The sequence below is a fragment of the Heptranchias perlo genome, unplaced genomic scaffold (genome assembly GCF_035084215.1).
Source record: "Heptranchias perlo isolate sHepPer1 unplaced genomic scaffold, sHepPer1.hap1 HAP1_SCAFFOLD_43, whole genome shotgun sequence".
NCBI classification, from domain to species: domain Eukaryota; kingdom Metazoa; phylum Chordata; class Chondrichthyes; order Hexanchiformes; family Hexanchidae; genus Heptranchias; species Heptranchias perlo.
In genome coordinates this window covers 1,574,346-1,601,600 of record NW_027139442.1, presented here as the reverse complement: position 1 = coordinate 1,601,600, position 27,255 = coordinate 1,574,346, and the positions used below count along the sequence as shown (strand labels likewise).

Here is a 27,255-nt window from a genome sequence, read left to right as displayed (position 1 = left end):
CGAGTGGGATTTAGAAAAACTGGGAATTGGAAACATTTGGTTGGACCAAATGTTGGTTGCATGCTGTATTAAATTTTGTAATTAATTTAGGGTGTATAGTCTATACTGACGAAGAATCCAACAAAATACAAGAAGACTTTAATAAGCTTGATGAAAGGCGGTGTAAATGGCCATTGAATTTCAATATAGAAAGGTGTGAGATGGTGCATTTTGCTCGGGGGAATAAGGAGGCCTCATACTGCTTGGAAAATAAGAGTCTAAATGTGGTAGAAGAGCGAAGGGATTTCGGGGTACAGATTGACAAATCATTAAAAGTAGCAACACAGGTTGATGAGGCCACAGAAAGCAAACACAGCACTGGGGTATATTTCTGGAGGAATAGAATTGAAAAGCAGATAAGTTATGTTGAACTGTAATTTAAACTTTCAAACCTTCTGTCAAACTGTTAAACCTTCCCTTTCTGAAATCCGTGCTGACTATTCTTTATTATATTTTCGGTTTCTAGATGTTTTTCGATTGCTTCATTGAGTAAAAGATTCCATGATCATTCCTACCACCGACCTTTTGTTAACTGCCCTATAGTTCCCTGGACTTGTTCTATCTCCTGTTTCAAAATATATGAATCACATTAACTATCATCCTGCCCTTTGGCACTATTCGTTTTTGTGATGATTTTTTTTCTATATATGTAACAGTGCCTCTGCTATCTCTTCCCTTGCTTCATTTAATACGTGCGGATGCAATCCATCTGGACCAGTTTAACCACCCTTTCTAACTTAAATGTCTTGATATCTTTATTGACCTCTTCCTCTATATCATATTTACCCTGTTAATCTCCCTGGTAAATACTGAGGCAAAGTAACAATTCAATATTTCTGCCATTTCGCTGACATTACCTGTGAGTTTATCTTGTGCATCCCTTAGTGGCACTCAAACTATTCTGGTTTTCCTTTTGTTATTTTTGTGTCTGTGGAATAATTTACTATTTCTTTTTATATTCCTTGATAATTTGATTTCGTAGTTGCTGTTTGCTTCCCTAATTGTTTTTGTGACTTCTTCATAACCTCTTCCTATTCGCTTTTGCCATCCTCTTATTTAATATCTATGAATGAGAAATTCTACCAGCTTTTTGTGTCTGTTCAGGGGCGGATGTTTGGAAACTATTTATTGTCTATGATTAAAGTACCAGAAACCCCAAACCCAAACTCCACAGAAACACTCGATTTTTCCCTCCTAGTGAAATAAGGCGCTATAATGGTGAGCAGAGCTCCCTTCCAAACAGTTCATTCCAACAGGTTTGAATCCCAGCACGCTGAATTCAGAATCACCAAGACTGGAACCGAATTTGATGATGTTCAGAGGGATAGTGTTTCCAAAACACAAACGGGTCTTATTTATATTTTTAAAATACTTTGAAAGGTCATTTCTTTCCACCATAACTTTGAATTTAACTCTTTCCCTTTGTATTATTATTTACACTGATCTGTACAGTGGACACGGGAAACAATTGCCCGGATTCAGTGAAATTAATAGATTTTCTGAAGTTTTTTCTCTCTGCTGATTCCCGTCCCTTATTTAAACTATGCCGGATTAACCTTTCTGATCTATTGAAGGGTCATAGTCCTGAACCGTTAACCCGAGCTTCCCTTCTCCACATATGCTGCCGGACCTGCTGAGTCTTTCCAGCATTTTTGGTATTTTTTTCTCTCTATTTTATCCCTTTCACTTTTGACGGTCGCCATTAAAACTTCCAGCTTTGTGCTCAGTTTTTATTTGTGTTTTAGTTCGATTTATTTGAATTAATCTAATTCATGTCCTGAGAAATCAGACAGAAATATTGCGCAATGTACAGTGAAATATAATGGGGCAAATTCACAACTTTTGAATCAACAAAACAAAAACTTTATTATGAGTCAGTTGTCTTAATTTTTCACTGTCAAAATATTTTTAAAAAACAGAGTAGAAGTTACAGAGAGAAACTATTTCCTCACATTGCACTTTGTCCTGTTTCTGTAACGACAGACAATGTGAATTTGTTCCACTCTGTTCGAGGTCTCGCTTACGGCCAGTCGATGTCAGACTGTATATTCATTCTGTATCTGTCAGCCTCCAGTACTGTCTGTGAGTGTGAGATTAATTCTCTATCTGTCATTCTCTGGTACTGTATGTGAGTGTTTGATTCATTCTGAATTTGTCAGTCTCTGGTACTTTGTGTGAGTGTGGGATCCATTCTGTATCTGTCAGTCTCTGGTACTTTGTGTGAGTGTGGGATTCGTTCTGTACCTGTCAGTCTCTGGTACTTTGTGTGAGTGTGGGATTAATACTGAATTTGTCAGTCTCCGGTACTTTGTGTGAGTGTGGGATCAATTCTGAATTTGTCAGTCTCTGGTACTGTGTGTGAGTGTGGGATTCATTCTGTATCTGTCAGTCTCTGGTGCTGTCTGTGAGTGTTGGATTCATTCTGTGACTGGAAGTCTCTGGAATTTTATCTCAGTGTGGGATTCATTCTGTAACTCAGTCTCTGGGACAAAGTGCAAGTCTGGATTCGTTCTGTATTCTTATTTCAGGATACAGCATGTTACTTGAAACTGTATCTTTACTTCATTAATGTTTGCACGGTCCTTTGTCCAGCATTATTTTTTAAATATGGATACACTTCTGTATTTTGTTTCAATCAAACAATGTGTGAGGTTTGGTGTAGGATTACATCTTAATCTCTTGAAAGACTATTGCAAATGATAATGTATATTTCGATATTTTACCGTGAAATTATTGATCTGGTATTTATTGTGTAGCTCAGTCTGCGCTAATGGAATTGATACTTTATCTTTCAGGCTGACACTTTGTGCTATATTTGGACTGGTATGTCAGGAATAACTCAGTCCGCAATAATGGAATTGATGCCATACCTTTCAGCATGAGTTTGAAGTAATTATTGGAATCGTTTGCAATGTGTAGCTTCGTCTACACTAATAGGATTCAGACTGTATGTTTCAATATGATAATATGTATATACGAATTTTGGACTGCATACAATATGTAGCTGGGTCTGTACTAATGGAATTCGTACTGTGCCTTTCAGTCTAATACCGTGTAATATATTTTGATTGGTTTGTAAGGTGTGGCTCAGTCTGCAATACTGGGATTGATACTGTATCTTTCAGCATGACCCTGAATGTGATTTTTGGACTCTATGTAATGTGTAGCTCAGTCTGCACTAATGGAATTGATAATGCATCTTTCAATCTGTTACTGTATGAGAATTTTGGACTGGTAACAAATGTGTACCTCAGTCTGCAGTAATGAAATTGATACTGTATCTTTCATTACGATACTGTATTCGAATTTTGGACCATATATAATGTGTCGCTCAATCTGCACTGTTGGAATTAATACTGTATCTTTCAACCTGTCACTGAGATTTTTAGACCAGTATATGATGTGTCGCTCAGTCTGCACTCATGGGATTGATACTGTATCTTTCAGTCTGATACTGTGTGAGATTTGTATACTGGCATGTAACGTGTGGGTCAGTCGATACGAGTCAAATCGAAACTGTGTCTTTCAGTCTGACACTGAATGTGATTTCTGGACTGGCATCTACTGTGTACCTCAGTCTGCTGTAAAGGAATTGAAACTGTATATTTCAGTACGATTCTGCATGTGAATTTTGCACTGGTATATAATGAGCAGCTCAATCTGTATTAATGGAATTGATATTGTATCTTTCAATCTGATACTGTATGAGAATTTTGGACTGGTATCTAATGTGTACCTCAGTCTGCAGTAAAGGAATTGACACTGTACATTTCATTCTGACACTATGAAGTCTGTGGACATATATGTGAGTCAAATATGGGTAACATCTGAACTGGTATCTAATTTGTATCTCAGTGTACACTATTGGCATGAATACTGCATCTTTAAACTCATAATGTGTGTGAGTTGTGGGCTGGTATTTAATTTGAATCTCGGGGTACACTATTGTGATTCATTCTGTATCTATCAATCGGTCCCATGTGTCAGTTCTAACTGGTATTTAATTTGTAGCTAAGGCTGAACTAATGTGAGATTAACACAATGCCTTTCAATCTGATACTGGGTGTGATTTTGGACTGGGAATTATTTATCTGCCGGTCAGCGGTACTGAGTTGTTTAGAAATGGAAATTCCGTCTGTCTCTCCTGCTCTGTTTGACTGTTGGATTGGGATCAGTGTGGGACTGACTATTTCTGCTGTGTGAGACTGTGGAACTGATGACTTGTCTGTGTCTCTGTGCTCTGTGAGTGATAATGTACATACTGTGTGTGAGAAGGAGCAGGCTGCACTGTTCCTTGCGGAGGAAAGATCACACTGATTCTGGGTCCTTCAAGTATTTGCCTGTAGAAAGAGAAATTAAGTCTTATAACTCAAGAACAGGTGAGGTAGAAAATACAAAAGTGATCAATTGAATCTCTCTGTTAATAATCATTGTAATATCCACAAATGAAAACCAGTGATACAAACAGTGTCAGTGTCTGACTCCACTGCAGTACTGCAGCACTCAGCTTCTGTACACCAGGTGTGTTGGGCTGTTTTACAACAATTTAGTGACATCCAGACACAATCCAACACCTTCGCTGATCCATGAATGGGACGACCCGATGGGGCGGGGACCTTTGCACAGGTCAGGCTTCTAATCCCCTCTCCATGATGGGGCTAACAGTTCAACCAAAACCACAGAGCCGCTGTTTAAAATGTGTCCTTCATATTTCTCACATGATGCCTGCAATAGATGCTCTTTGTATAACTCCCCACATCCTTACTGTCCGGCTCTGTTTACTGTTCAATCACAAACAGGGCAGGTAGAAAAAAAATCTGATTTAGTACCTGGCACCAATCACAAACACGCTCACACTGCACATTGTCCGGTTTCAGCAATTTGTTCCGAACTGTTGCAGTTCTGCTTCCGGCCAGTAGATGTCCCCAAATCCCGGATCATTGAAGTTTGCAGTTGAGAGAGGGACAGAAGATCAACTCATTCTTCACATTATATTGCACGAGTGGGATTTAGAAAAACTGGGAATGGAGACGAGCTGTTGGACCAAACACTACTTGCAACGCTGTTTTAAATTCTTGTAATTAATTTCGGGTATATTGTCTATATCGAGGAAGACTACGACAAAATCAGCTTGCAGAACGGCCGTGTAAATGGCCATTGAATTTCAATATAGAAAGGTGTGAGCTGGTGCATTTTGCCAGGGGGATTAAGGAGGCCACATACTGCTTGGAAATTAAGAGTCTAAACGGGACAGAGGAGCAATGTAAATCATCCTGAGAAATTAGAGAGAAATACTACACAATGTAAGTGAAAAATAATGGGTCAAATTCACAACTATCGAATGAGTAAAACAAAAAAATTATTATGAATCAATTGACTTCATTTTTCACTATCAAAATGTGCAAAAATACGAGAATAAAAGTTACAGACAGAAACTTTCCTCACATTGCACATTGTCCTGTTTCTGTAACCACGACAGGAAATGTGAATTGGTTCCGCTCTTTTACAGTTCTCGCTTACGTCCAGTAGAGGTCAGTCTCTGGTACTGTGTCTGGTGGGGTTTATTCTGCATCTGTCAGACTCTGTTTTTGAGTGTGAGCATGGGGTATATTCTGCATCTGTCAGTTTCAGGTACTGCATATAAGTGATGGGTTCATTCTGTATCAGTCAGTCTCTGGTACTATGTGTGAGTGTGGAATTAACTCTGCAACTGTCAATCTCTGGTGTTGTGTCTGAGTGTGGGATACATTCTGTATCTGTAAATCTCTGGTGTTGCATCTGAGTGTGGGATACATTCTGTATCTGCCATTCTCTGCTGCTTTATCTCAGTTTGGGATTCATTCTGTAATTCAGTCTCTGAGACAATGTGCAAGTCTGGATTCATTCTGTATTCTTATTTCAGTTTACAGCATTGTATTTGAAACTGTATCTTTAACACTTTAAATGATATAGTTCTTCATCGTGTATTTAATCTGTAAATATTAATTTTCTTCAATCAAACAACGTGTGTGAGTTTTGGAGTGGGATCACATCTTAATCTCTGAACTCTATTGTGAATGATAATGTACCTTTCAATCTGTTCACAGTGAAATTATTGGACTGGTATGTAGTGTGCAGCTCAGTCTGCACTGATGGAATTAATTCTGTATCTGAGTCGAACACTGTATGAGATTTTTGAACTGGTATTAAATGTAGCTCATCCTGCACTAAAGGAGTGGATACTGTCTCTATCAGTCTGATACTGTATGAGATTTTTGGCCTGGAATGTGAGATGTAGATCAGTCTGCACTAATGGAAGTGATACTGAATCTTTCAATGTGATATTCTATGAGATTTTTGGACTGGTGTGTCACATGTACCTCAGTCTGTGCTAATGGAATTGATATTGTATCTTTGAGTCTGATACTCTTTGAGATTCTTGGACTGCTATATCATGTGTGGTTCAGTCTGCACTAATGAAATTGATACTGTATCTTTCAGCCTAATATTGTATGAGATTTTCGGACTGATATGTAATCTGTAGTTCAGTCTGTGCTAATAGAATTGATACTGTATCTTCCAGTCATCATTTATGAGATTGTTGGACTGCCATGTAATCTGTGTCTCAGTCTGTGATAATAGAATTGAAACTACATCTTCCAGTCTGATCATTTATGAGGTTTTTGGACTTGTGTGTAACGTGTAGCTCAGTCTGTACCAATGGTATTGATACTGTATGTTTCAGTATAATACTGTATGAGTATTTTGCAATGTATATAAAATGTAGCTCAGTCTGCACTAATGGAATTGATACTGCATCTTTCAATCAGACACTATGAGGTTTTTGGACTGGTATCTGATGTGCAACTCAGTCTGCAGTAACATGACTGTGAGATTAATTCTGTGTCTGTCAATCGGTGGTACTGTGTGTGAGTGTGTGATTAATTCTTTATCTCTCAGTCCCTGGTATTGTGTGTGAGTGTGGGATTCAGTCTGTATCTGTCAATCTCTGGTACTGTGTGTGGGTGTGGGGTTCATTCTGTATCTGTCAGTCTCTGGTTCTGTGTTTGAGTGTGGGATTCATTCTGTATCTGTCAGTCTCTGGTACTGTGTGCGAGTGTGGGATTCATTCTGTATCTCTCAATCACTGGTACTGTATGTGAGTGTGGGATTAATTGTGTTCCTATCAGTCTCTGGTTGTGTGTGTGTGTGTGTGTGTGTGTGTGTGTGCGCGCGCGCGCGCGTGTATGAGTGATTCATTCTGTTTCTGTTTGTATCTGGTGCTGTAAGTGAGTGAGATATTCATTCCATACCTCTTAATTTCTGATACAGTATGTGAGTGATATAAATTCTGTATCTGTCAGTCTGTACCACAGTGTGTGAGTGCGGCATTCACTCTGGATCTGCCAGTCACTGGTACGTTGTGTGAGCATGGGATTCATTGTACATGTCAGTCTCTGGCACTGTATCTGAGTGTGAGATTCATTCATTATATTTAAGTAAATTGTATCTCCGTTTATTGTACGGCATTCAAAACTGTACTTTAATACCTTAATGTATGAATATGTTCCCCAATCTTTTATTGGTAGATACTGATACACTTCAAAATGTAATGTTGCAGGTTATAATCAGAGAATGTGGGCACTTTTTGGAATTCTATTAAATCTGTATCGATGGAAACACAATTGTGATTTGGTGTGTCTTCCAAACTGATATGGTGACATTTTTGAACTTGTATATAATGTGTAGCTCAGTCTGTGTGAATGGAATACTGTATATTTCAGTCTGAATCTGTGTCAGTTTTTTTGTAGTGATATGTAATGTGTAGATCAGTCTGCACCAATGGAATTGATAATGTATCTTTCAATCTGACATTATGAGATATTTGGTCTGGTATGTTAAGTGTAAATCAGCCTGTACTAATGTAGGTGACTGTGAGATTCATTTGGGATCTCTCAGTCTCTGGTACTGTGTGTGATTGTGGGATAGATTCTGTATCTGTCACACTCTGGTACTCTATGTGAGTGCAGGATTCACTCTGTATATACCTTCTCTAGTACTGTGAGTGGGATTCATTCAGTATATACCTTCTCTAGTACTGTGTGTGGGATTCACTCTGTATATACCTTCTCTAGTACTGTGTGTGGGATTCATGCTGTATATACCTTCTCTAGTAATGTGTGTGGGATTCACTCTGTATATACCTTCTCTAGTACTGTGTGTGGGATTCACTCTGTATATACCTTCTCTAGTACTGTGAGTGGGATTCACTCTGCATATACCTTCTCTAGTACTGTGTGTGGGATTCACTCTGTATATACCTTCTCTAGTACTGTGTGTGGGATTCATTCTGTATATACCTTCTCTAGTACTGTGTGTGGGATTCACTCTGTATATACCTTCTCTAGTACTGTGTGTGGCATTCAGTCTGTATACACCTTCTCTGGTACTGTGTGTGGAAATTATACTGTATATACCTTTACTGGTACTGTGTGCAGGATTCTCTCTGTATATACCTTCTCTGGTACTATGTGTGGCATTCATTCTGTACATACCTATTCTATTACTGTGTGTGGCATTCACTCTGTATTATCCTTCTCTATTACTGTATGTGGGATTCAATCTGTATATACCTTCTCTATTACTGTGTGTGGGATTCACTCTGTATATACCTTCTCCAGTACTGTGTGTGGGATTCACTCTGTATATACCTTCTCCAGTACTGTGTGTGGGATTCACTCTGTATATACCTTCTCCAGTACTGTGTGTGGGATTCATTCTGTATATACCTTCTCTTGTGCTGTGTGTGGGATTCATTCTGTATATACCTTCTCTAGTGCTGTGTGTGGGATTCATTCTGTATACACCTTCTCTCGTGCTGTCTGTGGGATTTACTCTGTATATACCTTCTCTAGAACTGTGTGTGGGATTCACTCTGTATATACCTTCTCTAGTACTGTGTGTGGGATTCACTCTGTATATACCTTCTCTGGTACTGTGTGTGGGATTCACTCTGTATATACCTTCTCTGGTACTGTGTGTGGGTTTCTGTCTGTATATACCTTCTCTAGTGCTGTGTGTGTGTGTTGTATTATTTCCACATATGCAGTTTCTCATACTGTAGGTTAGTTTGGGATTCTTTCTGTATCTCAGTCTCAGGTAGCTTGTGTGAGTGTGGGATTCATACTTTACCTGTCAGTCTCTGGTGCTGTGTGTGAGTGTGGGATTCACTTTTTGTATCTGTCAGTCTCTGGTATTGTATGTGAGTTTGAGATTCCTTCTGCATGTCTCAGTCTCTGGTACAGTTTGCGAGTGTGGGATTCATTCTGTGTCTGTAAAATTATTCTCTCTGTTTGTATTATAGCGTTCAATAATTTAGCTTTAATATCTTAATGTTTAAATAGTTTTTCTCATTATTTAATTTGTAAATATGGATGCACTTTCGGATAAGATGCTGGAGGTTTTTAATCAGATAATTTGTGTGCTTTTTGGACTATGATTAAATCTGTATCTCTGAACACAAATTTGAATGATAATGTATCTTTCAAACTGATATGATTACATTTTTGGACTGCTGTGTAATGTGTATCTCAGTCTGCACTAATAGAATTAATACTGTATCTTTAAATCTCATACCATGATTGCATTATAAACTGATATCTAATTTGTTTCTCATGTTACGCTGTCACAGCATTTCTCAATCTGACACTGGATGAGAGTTTTGGACCAGTATGCAATTTGTATCTCATGCTACACTATTCGAATGGATACGACATGCATTAAACTCACATGTGTGTGAGAGTTCTGGTCAAGTATTCAATTTGAATCTCGGGTTAAATTATTGCAATTCATTCCGTACCTTTCAATCGGGCACCATGTGTGATTACTATCTGGTATTTAATTCGTAGCTACTGTTAACCTACTGTGGGATTGACAATCTTAAAGCATGATTTTGGACTGGGATTTTTGTATCTACCTGTCAGTGGTACTGAGTTAGGGGGAAATGGAAACAGCGTCTGCCTCACCTGCTCTGTTTCCGTGTTGGATTGAAAATGTGCCTCCGGATATTGGGATCAGTTTGTGACTGACTGCTTCTGCTGTCTGAGACTGTGGAACTGATGACCTGTCTGTGTCTCCGTGAATGATAACGTACCTACTGTGTGTGAGGAGGAGCTGGCTGCACTGTTCCTTGTGCCTAGGATGGAGGAAGCATCACATTTATTCTTGGCCCTTCAAGTATTTTTCTGTCAGAAGAAAAAAGTAACTGTTGTAACTCCAGAACCAGTGAGGTGGAAAATACAAAAGTGATAAGTTTAATAGCTCTGTTAATGATAATTATGTAAATCAGCGATACAAAGAGTGTCAGTGTCTGACTCCACTGCAGTACTGCAGCACTCAGCTTCTGCACACCAGGTGTGTTGGGCTGTTTTACAACAATTTAGTGACATCCAGACTCAACCCAACCCCTGCACTGATCCATGAATGGGACTACCCGATGGGGCGGGGACTTTGTACAGGTCAGGTTTCTAATTCCCTCTCCCAGGAGAATAACCTTTCAACAGAAATATAACAGCAGTTGTTTAAATTGTGTCCTTCACACTTCTCACCTGGTGCCTTCAATAGATGCTCTTTGTATAAGTCCACACATCATTACTGTCCGACTCTGTTTCCAATCTTCACTCTCCAAAAACAACAAACAGGGTGAGACTGGAACTAAACCTGGAACATTCACTACTGGTCTGGGGAGAGAAAGCAGCAATGATTTTAAATAGCAGTTTCTTCCCATTCTGTCTCCCTTCCCCTGGACACACCCTGCACACCCACAGCCCGAGAATGACCTCTCCCTTCCCCCTCTCACTCCATGTTCCGGGACAAGTTCCTGATCCATTCCGCCTCTTATGAAAAGCCCCCGGACTTCCCCTGACGTTCCCCCGGACTCAATACCGATCTCTGAGTCCATCTGCGGACACGGTCCCGAAGCGATGAGCTGCTGTAACGAGGCTGCTCTTTGCTCCCTTCCCCCGGGGGCCGTGATCACTCCATTCTCGGCTGTTTTAAACCATCTTCTTCCGCTCACTGAGGGAATGGCCCCAATAGGCCGAGCAGGGGGAGGGGATCGCGCATGCGCTCTTCCGCTCACCAACAAGCAGCGCGGGGGGCGGCGCTGAGTCACGCATGCGCAGATATCTGGTTTAATTCCCAATACAAAAATCGATAGAAACTTTCTCCAATTGGAATTTTTCAGAGTCTGAGCAAAGGAAGTGGGACTGGGGGAAAGGTCAGAGGGAATGGGGTCCACAGGCAGTGCAGGAACAGGCACCAGAATGGGAAACAGATGGGATTCCACCAGTGCCGAACGCTGGAATCCAGACTGACTTTACAATCTCTAACTATTAAACTCGATGTTTCCATCCCTGCTGTTTCTCTCGGTATCTTTTGATGGTAATAGTCTTTCATAGATAAAGTGGGACGTTTTGAAAAGAGCCCATGGATTCTGTTCATTTTTGGCCCCATTAACCATTAATTAACGTGTGACTCCGAAACTGGATGCAGGATTTCTCAAACCAATCCTGGAGAAAAATGGGATGAAAGTCGGAGTCCGTGTATTTGCTGGGAGCGTGTAGGATTAATATCTGACAGCAACAGTCCCATATTAATATAATCAGATTGAAACTCTCGGTCACTGAGAGTAATAGCGAACGGCCCTGATCTGCAAAACCGAATGTAGTACAACAGGCAAGAGAGGGTTAAATTCGGCCCACATTGTTTTGGTCACTCTCTGCACTGTCCCTGAGTGTGGGATGAATAGTGTGTCCGTCTCTGGTATATCAGTGAGAGACAAGACTGCATCTTCTGTCTCTACAACGGGAATTTCTGGATAAAACGCAACTTTACAAGTCAGTCTGGAACTGATACTGTTGCACTGTGCCTCTCCGCTCGTTCTGTCACAGTATCTGTCTCCCTTTCTCTCTCACTCTCCGGTGCTGTATATGAAGGTTGGATACTGCTATTAACCGTGTTATGAACATACTGATAGGAAGTGTAAGACTGACAGTGTGTGTCTCGCTTTCTCTCTCGAGTGCTGTTTTTGAAGGTGGAATACTGTCTGATATAAAACAGAGAGAATGGGGTGTCCAGGCCACACCGTAACTGGGGATGTGTTCGGCTCCAGTCCCAGTTCATGGTCATAACCTTTTCACAGATTCAGGGTGAGAGTCTCTGTGAGACGGTAAAACTGGCGGAGAAAATCCGCTTCACAATTCAAACCCCAACACATGAGATTCTACAAATCAGCTGGAATAAGATTTTTGTAAACTGCTGAATGAGAGTGGATTTTCCGCTTTGGCGGTGGAGTAAGTCGGCGATAGCGGATTGGGACCCCATTGTTCACTACGCCTGATTTTACGATCCATTGACACCAATGAGTTCACTGAAGTAACTGATATCAATCCAATACTTCAAATAAATTTGGAAATACCAGACAGGAATTATATTTTATCCAACAAATGCTTTTTGAGAAATAATACAAGATTTGATTCTAACATGAAATGGTTTGCTGTTCTTAGTCGGGAAATAATATGATTTCAATATTAAATGTTTAATCCTGTAATGAATAAAATCAAATACTCCTTTTCGGTTGATGATTATTTCCCATCACACACACTGCCCGGTGGGATGGACTGAGGGTGAGCTGTCAGGGTCAGACAGCGTCCTGTTTATTGGGACATTTGTTTTGACCAGAACAGAATAATAACGGACCAACACCCGGACCGTTACTAACTGGTAAAATATTAATGTAATTTCTAACTCCAGTGGGGAGTTCCGGAGATCGTTTCCTCTCTGAGCTGTTGTGCAGCAATGTTTACTCACAACAGGGAGTTTAATGGGACATGAGGCTGGACCTGGTTACAGAGATCTATAAGGAAACCTCCTGATACATTTCTGAGACGATCAGGGGGCGGGAGATTTCACACGGCTCGAGCAGGCCAAGGGAAAGCTCTCCTGCTCCTCCTTGGCCCACAAAATATCTGTTAAAAAGAAACTTCTCAGTGTTCTGGACCACTCAATGCCCATCGAAAGGGCGGCTCCTCCACCCATTTTGAACCAACATTAAATGGTTTCCCCTGTACGTCATAATAATCTGATTTACATATTACACGTGGCCTGACCGGAAACAGGTGGGTGTTGCTCGGGCCGCTCTTCCCAGGACATGACCCAACGATGGTGGAGGCAGGAACGCCAGTGTTAAAGGGGCGGTAAGTAACCTGATATCATTTACAAGCCTCGACCACCCCATTTCCGCCAGGCGAGGATACTTAAAATCGGCCACACCTTTCCTAACCTACGCGCTAGAATCAATCTTCGAAGCCCACAAGCTGGTCCATTTTCTCAAATTGCATCGGTTCATAACAGGTGGAGGGAAATTTTCACCATCACTGGGAACTGAACTGGTAGAGCGATTCACCCGCCCCTTGCAGAACCGGCCCGATTTTAATTTTTGCTCCGTCAGTTTACCGCCCAAGATGTGAAGGTGAAATTACCCACTACGTCTCTGACCGCAAGGTTCGACAGGTGTGTGAAAGACATCAGACAGTGTTTGCCAAACACTAACATGAATGTGGGCGAATGGATCCGTGTATTCAGGTAAAAGCTGAAAACCCCCTCCACGGAGACTGAATCCCTATACCGTGGTGTCGAAGAGGAGTTTATCCCCAACAGCTCGGTAACACAGGTCGCTGTCCTCTATGGGCAGTTGTCCAAGATGCACAACGAGACAGATATCAACAGCTGCTGGAAGACCATCAATTCGGTCAAGGAGGCCTTTTGTTCCCCCGAAACCTGCAGGTCTACCAGCCGAGGGAACTCTCCGCGGCCAAGTGTTGGCCACTGGCACAATCCAAGGTCCAGTATTTCATGCTGAGGTGCACACTGAAGCGAGGTGCGGCCTACACAAAGGCTTTATGGGGAAAGGCAACCGTGTAAGGCTATCCCACCTTGTATTGTACAGCATGTGTTAGAAGAAATTTAATGTGTTTTGACTTGTAATAATGGAATCGTATGATGTGTATTGTATTTGTTTTGAATTGTAATTGTAATATTTACATTGCACTGTGTCTATTCATGAATTTTATGAGATAAAGTATTTTTTGAAATATTAAAAAAAAAGTTCCAGTTCTTATCGTAAAGATGTTGGAAGTTATACAAATATCATTTATTGCAGGCATCAGGTTTGAAATAGGGAGTATTTTCTTAAGGGTGAGAAACGAGGGACTGTGGAGGAGCAGAGGGGTTTGCGTGTCCAGGTACACCAATCAATAAAAATAAGTGCACAAGTGTAAAAAATGAATGAAAGATCCCAATTTCTAGGCTGTCATATCCCAAGGTAGCGCTATCAGGTACTTTCCCAACTCTGTGGAATTTGCTGATACAATCAGGCCCCACTGCCTCCCTTGCTGGTCCATTCCATACATCCAGCCCCCTCTGCATTAAAAAATATATATTCAAGCATTCTGCTCATTCTGTGCCCCAGGTAGAGAAGATTGAGAGTGACAGGAGGACCCAGACCATTAGCCTTATGTGAGTTTGGACATTATCCACTTTTTTGTACATTTCTATTTCTTTTTTTTGAACAAATTCTCCAAACCCTGTGCGCAGTGAGTGCTGACTCCGGGCCCTTTGAATGACAGCCCTCACCTCCGCCCGCCTGCGTCCTGGGCTGACTCCTCCTATCACGTGACACGCGGTACCGTCTCTCACCTTTGCGCGCTGACATCGCGATGCGTACATGCATCTCCGCCCGAGGGACGCCGCGCGGTCCCTGTGCCGCGTTGCTTTAGCAACAGGCGCGTCCCGGGAGGATTATGATGGCGGCCTCGGGTCGGCGGTCGGAGGGCCGCTGCTGTGGGTGGGGTCGAGACCGACAGAGGGAGGGTCCGCATCTGGAAATGGCCTGGGCTCCGGAGCCTTGGAATGGCGCAGTGAGGCCGGTCCGGTCAACAGCTCCTCCGACTTCAGGCACGATTGGCGTTCATGGGGTCGCAAACCTCGGGACGGAGGGACCGAGACCCCGGGACGGTGGGACCGAGACCCCGTGATGGAGGGACCGAGACCCCGGGATGGAGGGACCGAGACCCTGGAACGGTGGGATTGAGACCCCGGGACGGAGGGACCGCGACCCCGGGATGGTGGGACCGAGACCCCGGGATGCAGGGACCGAGACACTGGAACGGTGGGACTGAGACCCCGGGACGGAGGGACCGCGACCCCGGGACGGTGGGACCGAGACCCCGGGATGGAGGGACCGCGAACCCGGGACGGTGGGACCGAGACCCCGGGATGGAGGGACCGAGACCCTGGAACGGTGGGACTGAGACCCGGGGATGGAGGGACCGCGACCCCGGGATGGTGGGACCGCGATCCTGGGACAGCGGGGCGTCGACCCCGGGATGGAGGAACTGCGACCCCAGGGATGGGGGGACTGTGACCCCGCGGACGGAGGGACCGCGACACCGGGAGGGAGGGGCCGTGAACCCGGGATGGAGGGACCGTGACCCCAGGGACGGGGGGACCACGACCCCAGGGACGGAGGGACCGCAACCCCGGGATGGTGTGACCACGAACCCGCGATGGAGGTATCGTGACCCCTGGAGGGAGGTGGTCCTTGAGACCGTCCATGCTCTGTTGTGAGACCTCTGTGTGTGTCTTGCTCTGTTCGTGTTCTATTACATTGGCTCCCGGTGTGGCAATGCCTCGATTTTAAAATTCTCATTCTCGTCTTCAAATCCCTCTATGGCCCTCACCCCCTCCCTATCTCTGCAACCTCTTCCAGCCCTACAATCCTCGTGTTCAAATCCCTCCATGGCCCTCACCCCCACCCGATCTCTGTAATCCCCTGCAACCGATTTAATCTCCACCGACAACCGCATGTCTCGCCACCCTCAGTGCTCGGACTCTCAGTCCTGTATAACACACAGTCAGTGCTTGGACACTCAGTCCTGTTATATAAAGAGTCAGTGTTAAGACACTCAGTCCTGTTATATACAGAGTCAGTGCTAAGACACTCAGTCCTGTTATGGACACAGTCAGTGCTGGGACATTCAGTCCTGTTATAGACACAGTCAGTGCTGGGACATTCAGTCCTGTTATACACACACTCAGTGCTGGGACATTCAGTCCTGTTATACACAGTCAGATAAATAAATAACTGCAAACTAAGAATGAAATCTCCAGGACCTGACGGTTTCCACCCCAGAGTTTTAAAGGAAACAGGTGGGGAAATTGCAGATGCATTCATCATAATTTCCCAAAGCTCTCCAGACTCAGGAATTGTGCCTTTGGATATGAATGTTGAACATGTCACTCCGTTTATTTAAGAAAGGAGGGAGGGAGAAACCAGGACAATACAGACTTGTCATTTTAACGTCGGTTGTGGGGAACTTACTTAAACCTATCATGAGAGACAAAATGAGCTGGTCAAAGAGAGTCAATTTGGATTCGTGAAGGGCAGGTCATGTCTGTCTAATTTAGTTGGATTTGTTGAGGAATCTAACAAGGTGGACAGAGGAGTGTCTATGAAGGTTTTCTATATGGACTTACAGAAAGCATTTGAAAAGGTTCAGCACAAGAGATGAATAGAATAAATAAAAGGCACAAAATTGAAAGTGACCTTGTGACTTGGGTTGGAATTGGTTGGGAGGTCGGAGAAAAGAGTCAGGAGAAAGGGAATGTTCTTTCATTGGCGGGATATGACTGGTGGTGTCCCCAGGGATCTGTACTGGGGCCTCAGCTTTCCACCATATTTATCAATAACTTGGATGAATCAATAGAGAGTAATAGGTCCAAGTTTCCAGATGACACTTAGTTATGAAGTGCAGTAAGTTGTGTAGATGGAAGCAGGAAGTTACAAAGGGAAAGTTTAAGCGAATGGACAAACTGTGGCAGATGGAGTTCAATGTGGGGAAGTGTGAGATCATTCAATATGGAAGCAAAAAGGAAACATTGGAGTATTTTCTGAAAGTGAGAGACTGGGAATGGTAAAGGAGCAAAGGGATTTGGGTGTCCATGGACAAAAATCACTAAAGGCTAGTGCACAGATGCAAAAAGCAACCACAGACAAATGGCATTTATCTCCAGTGTTGGAATACAAAGGGAAGGAAGTGATGCTTCAGTTCTACAGAGCCTTGGTCAGAGCCCATCTGGTGTACTGATCCTCACCAAGGATATATTGGCCTTGGAGGGAGGACAGTGCAGATTCACCAGAATGATACTGGGGCTTGAAGTGTTCAATTATGAGGACCGGTTGCATAAACTTGGTTTTGCATTCCCTTGAGTTTAGATGTATGAGGAGTGATCTGATCCAGGGATATAAAATAATAAAGGGATTCGATAGGGTAGAAAAAGAAACTATTTTCTCTGGTGGGGGAATCCAGAACAAGAGGGCATAGCCTTAAATTTAGAGCTAGGGCGTCTAGGATTGAAATCAGGAAGCTCTTTTTCACACAAGGAGAGTGGAAACCTGCTCAGGCTGATTGAAGTGGACCCTGTGATATAATAGAATTTTATGTCCTGTCAGACTTGGACATCTTGTAGATCCATCTTTTAAAAAGGTGGAGGAGCTCAGTTCTAAGACGTATTGCACTCACGTCGTCATAAGTCCTCAAACTGTTTCTTTTATCAACGAGATATGAAGGTCAAAAACACTGTGTTTAAAAGAAAGCTGATTTATTTGACAGTGGTACAGAATACTAAACTCCAGCCCAGTAAAAGGGGGTCATTAACATCAGAAACAAACTCCAACTGTCAGAATGAACATGGTTTAGTCCTGGATACAGCAATAACAGCAGAATCCAATCCCTGCAGTCACATGTGAACTCGCTGGTGACTCAGCAGGTATGATGACTGAGTGAATCGCATTCCACACACGGAACAGGTGATCGTCCTCTCCCCGGTGTGAATACGTTCATGTCTCATCAGATCCCATGTTCTTTTAAAGCTCTTCTCACAGTTAGAACATTTAAAGGGTCTCTTATCAGTGTGAACAAGTTGGTGTTCAATCAGGCCGGATGAACAAGTGAATTCCTTCCCACACACAGAGCAGGTGAATGGCCTCTCCCCACTGTGAACTCGTTGGTGTGTTAGCAGGGTGGATGACTGAGTGAAGCTCTTCCCACACACGGAGCAGGTGAACGGCCTCTCCCCAGTGTGAACTCGCTGGTGTGTCAGCAGGGTGGATGACTGAGCGAATCCCTTCCCGCACAAGGAGCAGGTGAATGGCCTCTCCCCGATGTGAACTTGCTGATGTCTCAGGAGGTGGGATGATCGAGTGAATCGCTTCCCAAACACAGAGCAGGTGAACGGCATCTCCCCAGTGTGGACTCGCTGGTGTGTCAGTAGGCTGGATGACCGAGTAAATCCCTTCCCACACACGGAGCAGATGAACGGCCTCTCCCCAGTGTGAGTACGTTGGTGTTTCAGCAGATCACTTTTTCTTTTGAAGTTCTTCTCACAGACAGAACATTTAAAAAGTCTCTTATCAGTGTGAACAAGTTGATGTTCAATAAGGTGGGATGACTGAGTGAATCCCTTCCCACACATGGAGCAGGTGAACGGCCTCTCCCCAGTGTGAATTCGCTGGTGTGTCAGCAGGTTGGATGACTGAATGAATCCCTTCCCACACACGGAGCAGGTGAACGGCCTCTCCCCACTGTGAATGCGTTGGTGTGTCAGCAGATCACTTTTTCTTTTGAAGTTCTTCTCACAGACAGAACATTTTAAAAGTCTCTTATCAGTGTGAACAAGTTGATGTTCAATGAGGTGGGGTGACTGAGTGAATCCCTTCCCACAAACGGAGCAGGTGAACGGCCTCTCCCCGGTGTGTCTGTGTCGATGAGTTTCCAGCCGGGACGAGTAACTGAATCCCCTCCCACAGTCCCCACATTTCCACGGTTTCTCCATGGTGCAGACGTCCTCGTGTCTCTCCAGGTTGGACGATCAGTACAAGTCTCGTCTGCACAGAGAACATTTGTCTGGTTTCTCCCCACTGTGAATGGTACGATGTTTTTTCAGGCTGTGTAACTGGTTAAAATTCTTTCCACAGTCAGTGCACTGGAACACTCTCACTCGGGTGTGTGTGTCTCGCTGCTATTCCAGCCACAGTGATGTTTGAAATCTTTTCCCACAGATGGAACAGATCAACATGTCTCCTGTATTTTAAGGCCGATGATCTTCAGGTGCTGGTGAATAGAGTCAGATCTTGACGTGATGTTTGGTTTGCGTTTCTCGTCTGCAAATCCTCCCCTTCTAATACCCTGTAAAAGGAGATAACAAAAGTCCTCACTGTGAATACGGAATAGAAATTCAGAACAGGTAATTCTAGTTTCTATGAAACATTCTACTCGCTCATTCCCCCTGACTGTAAATCCCCGTCCCGCACACTCACCCTCCTCTGACTGCTAAAGCGCAAACCCATCGCACAACTTGCAACAATTTTCCTTCTATTTAATTTTTCTATCTTGAAGATCCCGACTCGGACTGGTTTCAGTTCTACACTCACTGGTTCCATTCCCTCTCCTCCACTGAAGGTGCTTGCTCTGGCTAGGTTCAGTTCTACACTCACTGCTCCCCCACCCTCTCTTCCCCTGAAGGTGCTGACTCTGGCTGGATTCAGTTCTAAACTCACTGGTTCCCCTCCCTCTCCTCCCCTGAAGGTGGTGACTCTGGTTGGATTCAGTTCGACACTCACTGGTTCCCCTCTCCTCTCCTGAAGATGCTCACTCTTGCTGTGTGTATCTGGTCTGCCCCTCATTTCGACACTATGTCCCTCCCTATAGCTGCCTGTAAGCAGTCCATATGTAATATCTCCCAAATTTGGCGACGGAATCTCCCTGACCAGTCAATATTTCTCCTTCATTTACAGACACTCCCTGACCAAACACCACTTCTCCTTCATTTATAGACGCTCCCTGAACCTTCGCCATTTCTCCTTCATTTACAAACTCTTTCTCACCAGTCAGCATTTTCCTTCATTAATAGACGCTCCCTAACCAATCACTATTTCTTCTTCATTTGTAGACATTACCTGACCTGTCAACATTTCTCCTGCATTCACAGACACTCACGGACCAATCACCGTTCCTCCTTCATTGACAGACACTCCTTGACCAGTTACTATTTCTCCGTCATTTACAAACGCTGCCTGACAAGTCACCATTTCTCCATCATTTACAGACTCTGCCTGAACTGTCACCATTTCTCCGTCATTTATAGATACTCCCTATCCCGTCACCGTTTCTCCTTCATTTACAGACACTCCCTGACCTGTCACCATGTCCTCTCCCATTTATAGATACTCCCTTAACAGATGCCATTTCACCTGCATTTGTAAACACGCCCTGACCCGTCACCATTCCTCCTTCATTTATAGACACGCCCTGACCTGTCACCATTTCGATTTCATTTATAGACACTCCCTAACCAGACACTATTTTTCCATCATTTACAGACACTCCATAATCAGACAATTTTTCCTTCATTTGCAGACACTCCCTGACTGATCACCATTTCTTCTTCATGTACAGACATTCACTGACCCATCCCCATTTCTCTTTCATTTATCGACACTCCCTAACCCTTCACCGTTTCTCATTCACATGTCGACACTTCCTCACCCGGCAACATTTATCGTTCATTTAGAGACAATCCCTGTCCAGTCACCATTTTTCCTTCATTTACAGACACTCCCTAACTAGTCAGCATTTTTCCTTCATTTAAAGACACTCCCTGGCCGTCCCCATTCCTCCTTCATTTATAGACACTCCCTGACCTGTCACCAGTTCTCCTTCATTTACAGACACTCCATGACCAGTCACCATTTATCCTTCATTTACGGACACTCCATGACCAGTCACAATTTCTCCTTCATTGACAGACGCTCCCTGAACGTCCCCATTTCTACTTCATTCAGAGACACGTCCTAACCAATCACCATTTTTCCTTCATTGACAGACGCTCCCTGACCGTCCCCATTCTACTTTATTTACAGACACTCCCTGACCTGTCACATTTCTACTTCATTTGCAGACACTCCCTGACCGGTTATCATTTCTGCTTCATTTGCAGACACTCACTGACCAGTCACCTCCTCTCACCGCATCTCCTTCCAGATGTCCGTTCACTTGTGAGCAAGGCTCTTGCCATCCACAATCTTATTGCGGATGGCTGCATTTCGGAACATCGGAACAGGAGTTGGCCATTCAGCCCCACGAGCCGGTTCCGCCATTCAATTAGATCATGGCTGATTTACATCTTAACTCTATCTAACCTCCTTGGTATAATAATCCTTAATACTTTGGCCGAACAAAAATCTATCAATCTCAATTTTCAAATTTACAATTGACCCACAGCCTCAACAGCTTTTTGGAGTGAAGAGAGTTCCAGATTTCCACTACCCTTTAAGAACATAAGAACATAAGAAATAGGAGCAGGAGTCGGCCAATCGGCCCCTCGAGCCTGCTCCGCCATTCAATAAGATCATGGCTGATCTGATCTGATCCTAACCTCAAATCTAAATTCATGTCCAATTTCCTGCCCGCTCCCCGTTACCCCTAATTCCCTTTTCTTCGAGGAAACTGTCCATTTCTGTTTTAAATTTATTTAATGATGTAGCTTCCACAGCTTCCTGGGGCAGCAAATTCCACAGACCTACTACCCTCTGAGTGAAGAAGTTTCTCCTCATCTCAGTTTTGAAAGAGCAGCCCCTTATTCTAAGATTATGCCCCCTAGTTCTAGTTTCACCCATCCTTGGGAACATCCTTACCGCATCCACCCGTTCAAGCCCCTTCACAATCTTATATGATTCAATAAGATCGCCCCTCATTCTTCTGAACTCCAATGAGTAGAGTCCCAATCTACTCAACCTTTCCCCATATGTCCGCCCCCTCATCCCCGGGATTAACCGAGTGAACCTTCTTTGTACTGCCTCGAGAGCAAGTTTGTCTTTTCTTCAGTATGGAGACCAAAAATGTATGCAGTATTCCAGGTGCGGTCTCACCAATACCTTATATAACTGCAGCAATACCTCCCTGTTTTTATATTCTATCCCCCTAACAAGAAAAGCCAACATTCCGTTGGCCTTCTTGATCACCTGCTGTACCTGCAGACTAACTTTTTGATGTTCTTGCACTGGGACCGGCAAATCCCTTTGTACTTCAGTACTTTCCAATTTCTCGCCATTAAGATAATAACTTGCTCTCCGATTTTTCCTGCCAAAGTGCATAACCTCACATTTTCCAATATTGTATTGCATCTGCCATATCTCACCCAGCCTGTCTCTCTCCACTTGTAGGTTTTTTATGTCCTCCTCACACTCTACTTTCCCTCCCATCTTTGTATCATCTGCAAACTTTGATATGTTACACTCGGCCCCCTCCTCCAAATCGTTAATATCGATTGTAAAGAGTTGGGGACCCAGCACCTACCCCTGCGGAACACCACTGGCTACAGGTTGCCAGTCCGAGAATGCACCATTTATCCCAACTCTCTGCTTCCTGTTACATAACCTATCCTCCACCCATGCCAGAATATTACCCCCAATCCAGTGATTCTTTATCTTGAGCAATAATCTTTTATGTGGCACCTTGTCGAATGCCTTCTGGAAGTCCAAATACACTCCGTCCACTGGTTCCTCTTTATCCACCCTGTACGTTATATCCTCAAAGAACTCAAGCATATTCGTCAGACGTGACTTCCCCTTCGTAAAGCCATGCTGACTTTGTCCTATTAAATTATGTTTATCCAAATGTTCCGCTACTGTCTCCTTAATAATGGACTCCAAAATTTTAACCACCACAGATGTTAGGCTAACTGGTCTATAATTTCCAGCCTTCTACCTAATACCCTTTTTAAATAAGGGTGTTACATTAGCAGTTTTCCAATCTGCCGGGACCTTTGCCGAGTCCAGAGAATTTTGTAAAATTATTACCAAAGCATCCACAATCCCTACTGCCACTTCCCTCAAGCCCCTTGGATGTAAGCCATCAGGTCCAGGGGATTTATCCGCCTTGAGTCCCATTAATTTACTGAGTACCAATTCCTTAGTGATTTTAATCGTATTTAGCTCCTCCCCCCCGAGAGCCCCCTGTTTGTCCAGTGTTGGGATATTCTTAGTGTCCTCTACCGTAAAGACTGAAACAAAATATGTATTCAGCATTTTTGCCATCTCCATGTTTCCCGGTCTCATCCTCTAAAGGACCTCTGTTTGCCTTCGCCACCCTTTTTCTTTTTATATCAGTGTAGAAACTCTTGCTATCTGTTTTTATATTTTTTGCTAATTTATTTTCATAATCTATCTTCCCTTTCTTAATCAATCCTTTCGTTACTTTTTGCTGTCTTTTGAAGACTTCCCAATCTTCTATCCTCCACTTAGTTTGGCTACCTTATATGTCCTTGTTTTTAGTCGGATACTATCCTTAATTTCTTTACTTAGCCACGCATGGCTGTCATTTCTTTTACACCCTTTTTTCCTCAGTGGAATATATATTTTTTGAAAGTTGTAAAATAACTCCTGAAATGAACACCACTGTTCATGTACCGTCTTACCCTTTAAACCATTTTCCCAGTCCACTTTAATCAATTCCGCTCTCATACCATCATGGTCTCCTTTATTCAAGCCCAGTACGCTTGTTTGAGAACCAACATTCTCAACCTCTAATTGCGTATGGAATGTAACCATGTTGTGGTCACTCATTCCAAGGGGATCCTTAACGAGGACATTATTAAGTAATCCTGTCTCATTACACAGGACCAGGTCCAAGGTTGCTTGCCCCCTTGTAGGTTCAGTTACATACTGCTCAACATATCCATCCCTAACACACTCAATAAACTCTTCCTCAAGGCTACCCTGCCCAAATTGATTTGTCCAGTTAATATGATAGTTAAAATCCCCCATAATTATAGCTGTTCCCTTATTACATGCCCTTCTTCCAGCAGAGTTGCAACTATTAGGAGGCCTATATATCGCGCCCACGAGTGTTTTTTTCGCCTTATTATTCCTTATCTCTCCCCAAACTGTTTCATTATCCTGATCCTTTGTCCCAATATCTTTTCTCTGTATTACAGTGATTCCTTCCCTTATTAACATAGCCACCCCACCTCCCCTTCCTTCCTGCCTGTCCTTCCTAATTGTTAAATACCCTGGCATATTTAATTCCCAGTCGTTGTCACCCTGCAGCCATGTTTCTGTAATGGCCACAAGATCATACCCATACGTCGTTATTCGTGCCTTTAACTCGTCCATTTTGTTACGAATGCTACGTGCATTCAGATAAAAAACTTTCAAATATGTTTTGTGACACTTAGTTCCTGCTTTTTCCTTTTTTAACACTTTAGCTTTTACTCCATACCTTCTGTCGCTTCCTGATACGCTTTCCTCTGTCTCCCTGCTCAGGTTCCCAAACCCCTGCCACAGCTTTGATGCTGGGTTAATCGCCTTACGCCTTCTAGTTTTCATTTTATCTGTCGTGCCTAAAGTGCCTAAAGTACACTTTCTTTCCGCTGCTGTATGCTTTTGCCTTTCACTTGTTCTTGAACAACTGTTTGTACTATTTGTATTGTAGATTTCCCCTGGGTCTTCCCCTCTCTTGCTGCTCTCTTCTTTATTCCCTTCTGACTCCCCGCTGAGGTTCCCATCCCCCTGCCACTCAAGTTTAAACCTTCCACAACACCACTAGCAAACACCCCCGCGAGGACATTGGTCCCGGTCCTGCTCGGGTCTAACCCGTCACGCTTGTACAGGTCCCACCTTCCCCAGAACCGGTCCCAATGTTCCAGGAATCTAAATCCCTCCCTCCTACACCTTCCCTGCAGCCACGCATTCATCCTGTCTATTCTCCTGTTCCTATACTCACTAGCACGTGGCACCGGTAGTAATCCTGAGATCACTACCTTTGAAGTCCTGCTTTTTAATTTATCTCCTAACTCCTTAAATTCACCCTGCAGGACCTCATCCCTTTTTTTTACCAATGTCGTTGGTACCAATATGGACCACGACTATTGGCTGTTCACCCTCCCCCTCCAGAATGCCCTGTAGCCGCTCGGTGACATCCTTGACCCTAGCACCAGGGAGGCAACATACCATCCTGGAGTCACGTTTGCGGCCGCAGAAACGCCTATCTGTTCCCCTTACAATTGAATCCCCTATCACAAAAGCCCTGCCACTCTTCTTCCTCCCCTCCTGTGCAGCAGAGCCACCCGTGGTGCCCCGAACCTGGCTCTTGCTGCTTTCCCCTGATAAGCCATCTCCCTCAACAGTATCCAAAGCAGAATATCTGTTTGAGAGGGAGACGGCCCCAGGGGACTCCGGCTCTACCTGCCTAGTCCTTTTACTCTGCCTGGCGGTCACCCATTTCCTTTCTGCCTGCGTTTTCTTTACCTGCGGTGTGACCACCTCACTGAACGTGCTATCCACGATAGTCTCAGCATCGCGGATGCTCCACAGTGAATCCACCCGCAGCTCCAGCTCCGAAAGACGGTTAGCCAGTAGCTGCAGCTGGACACACTTCCAGCACACATGGTCGCCAGGGACACTGGTAGTGTCCATGACTTCCCACATCGTGCAGGAGGAGCATATAACGGGTGCGAGCTGTGCTGCCATGACGTGCCTTCGACTCTTAGACTCTCTTCCCGCTCTAGGTCTCCCCTTTTATACTCGGCTCACCTCTCGGACTCTCCTGCCTCACCTGTGATGTCGCACAGTAGTTGTCTCTTGTTGCAGGTCTGCTGCTGCTTTTATTCCACAATCTCAATCTTCTACTCTCAGGTCCACTGCCGCTCTGCGGGAAAAGTTCGGAAGACTTGCTTCCGGCCATCACCCCTCAATGGCCGAGCTCTAATTTTCAGATGATTCCCCCTTGTTCTGGACTCTCCCACCAGAGGAAATAGTTTATCTCCATCTATTCTATCAAAACCTCTAATCATCTTAAACACCTCAATTAGATCAGTCCTTAATCTTGTTTATTCAAGAGAATACAAGCCTAGTCGACGCATCTGTGCACATCATTTACATAATTCATCACCATAAATACAGAATAGAAATTCAGAACACACAGTTCTCGTTTCCCCGGAACATTCTTTTCTCCCTTGCCCATCATAAGCTGTGAATGCCCCGTCCCAGACACTCTCCCTCCTTGCCCCTATTAAGCTGTAAATCCCCCGTCCCACACTCTCCCTCCTTGCTCCTATTAAGCTGTAAATCCCCCGTCCCACACACTATCCATTCTTGCCCCTATTAAGCTGTAAATCACCCGACCTACACTCTCCCTCCTTGCCATCATTAAGCTGTAAAACCCCTGTCCCACACTCTCCCTCCTTGCCCCAATTAAGCTTAAATCCCCCGTCCCACACACTCTCCCTCCTTGCCCCTATTAAGCTATGAATTCCCCCGTCCCACACACTCTGCCTCCGTGACATGTCCTCGCTATTTGAAATCCAGATTCATCGCAGGATCTATTTTTCCTCCTTTTCGCTCCTGAAGGTTCTGCGTGATGTTGGGTTTCGGCCCCAGTCACTGTTTGCCCTCCAGTACCCGGCCAAATGGTAATTCTGCACTTGTGAGCCTGTACAGCGAGCTGCCGGCATTTCAACCATGGAGAGCAGCACAGTCACCGTCCCTGGCTGATTCTGTCCGGCAAAGCTGAGGCCAAAGGAAAGCAGATCAACAACCTGAATTTACACTGAGCGGAGTCTCAGCAACATCGAGTGCGGATCAGGCCCTGAATCAGAGTCGGGGGTCCCGGGGGATCGGGCGGGCGGGGGTCCCCGGACTCCATTACACCCATCATCCAGCGCCTACCCCGTCCTACCCGCCACTTCCCGGTTTCTTCTCCCGTTTCCACCGAGTCCGACTCGGGAACAAAGGAAAGGAGCGATGCGTTCCCAGAATGCACGGCGGGCCACGGGAGCATGCGCAGTCCGAGCGGAAAAATCAGCATCTAGGATAGATAGAGGGGTTTCTCGGCCGCGGGGGATTGTGGGGCCTCCGGCCGCCATTAGTCGCAGTGCGTCGGTCACCGTTTGTATTGCCCGCGTCGCGCACAGAACCATTTCTCGAAATACAGACTGAGAAATTCAGAGCCGGTTTGCTGAACAGACACTGACCGTACAATGAAGATCAGTGTTTTTCAAACTTTTTTTCTCGTGACCCAGTGGAAGAAAAACTCTTCCCCCAGGGACCCAAAACAATAA

At 44.1% G+C, this 27,255-nt stretch overlaps 1 protein-coding gene and 1 long non-coding RNA gene across 5 annotated transcripts; both read right to left on the bottom strand.

Moving 5' to 3' along the window:
* Window positions 1-1,879: 1,879 nt before the first annotated feature.
* Window positions 1,880-11,100, bottom strand: LOC137312433 (uncharacterized). The gene is made up of 3 exons (XR_010960731.1): window positions 10,626-11,100; window positions 10,172-10,262; window positions 1,880-4,379 (listed from the first exon to the last, which is right to left on the bottom strand). It is a non-coding gene; the product is annotated as an uncharacterized lncRNA (long non-coding RNA).
* Window positions 11,101-17,722: 6,622 nt separating this feature from the next.
* On the bottom strand, window positions 17,723-26,955 carry LOC137312417 (zinc finger protein 271-like). 4 transcript variants are annotated; one of them, XM_067978974.1, is made up of 3 exons: window positions 26,874-26,937; window positions 25,752-25,958; window positions 17,723-19,325 (listed from the first exon to the last, which is right to left on the bottom strand). In XM_067978974.1, exon 3 carries the CDS (start codon window positions 18,970-18,972, stop codon window positions 17,878-17,880), a length of 1,095 nt encoding a protein of 364 aa, XP_067835075.1. In that variant the 5' UTR covers window positions 18,973-19,325; window positions 25,752-25,958; window positions 26,874-26,937; the 3' UTR covers window positions 17,723-17,877. The 4 variants fall into 4 exon arrangements, with proteins under 4 accessions (XP_067835075.1, XP_067835077.1, XP_067835078.1 ...); XM_067978976.1 differs by lacking the exon at window positions 25,752-25,958 and having other exon boundaries at window positions 26,874-26,955; XM_067978977.1 differs by lacking the exon at window positions 25,752-25,958 and having other exon boundaries at window positions 26,864-26,952.
* Between the last annotated feature and the right edge of the window lie 300 nt (window positions 26,956-27,255).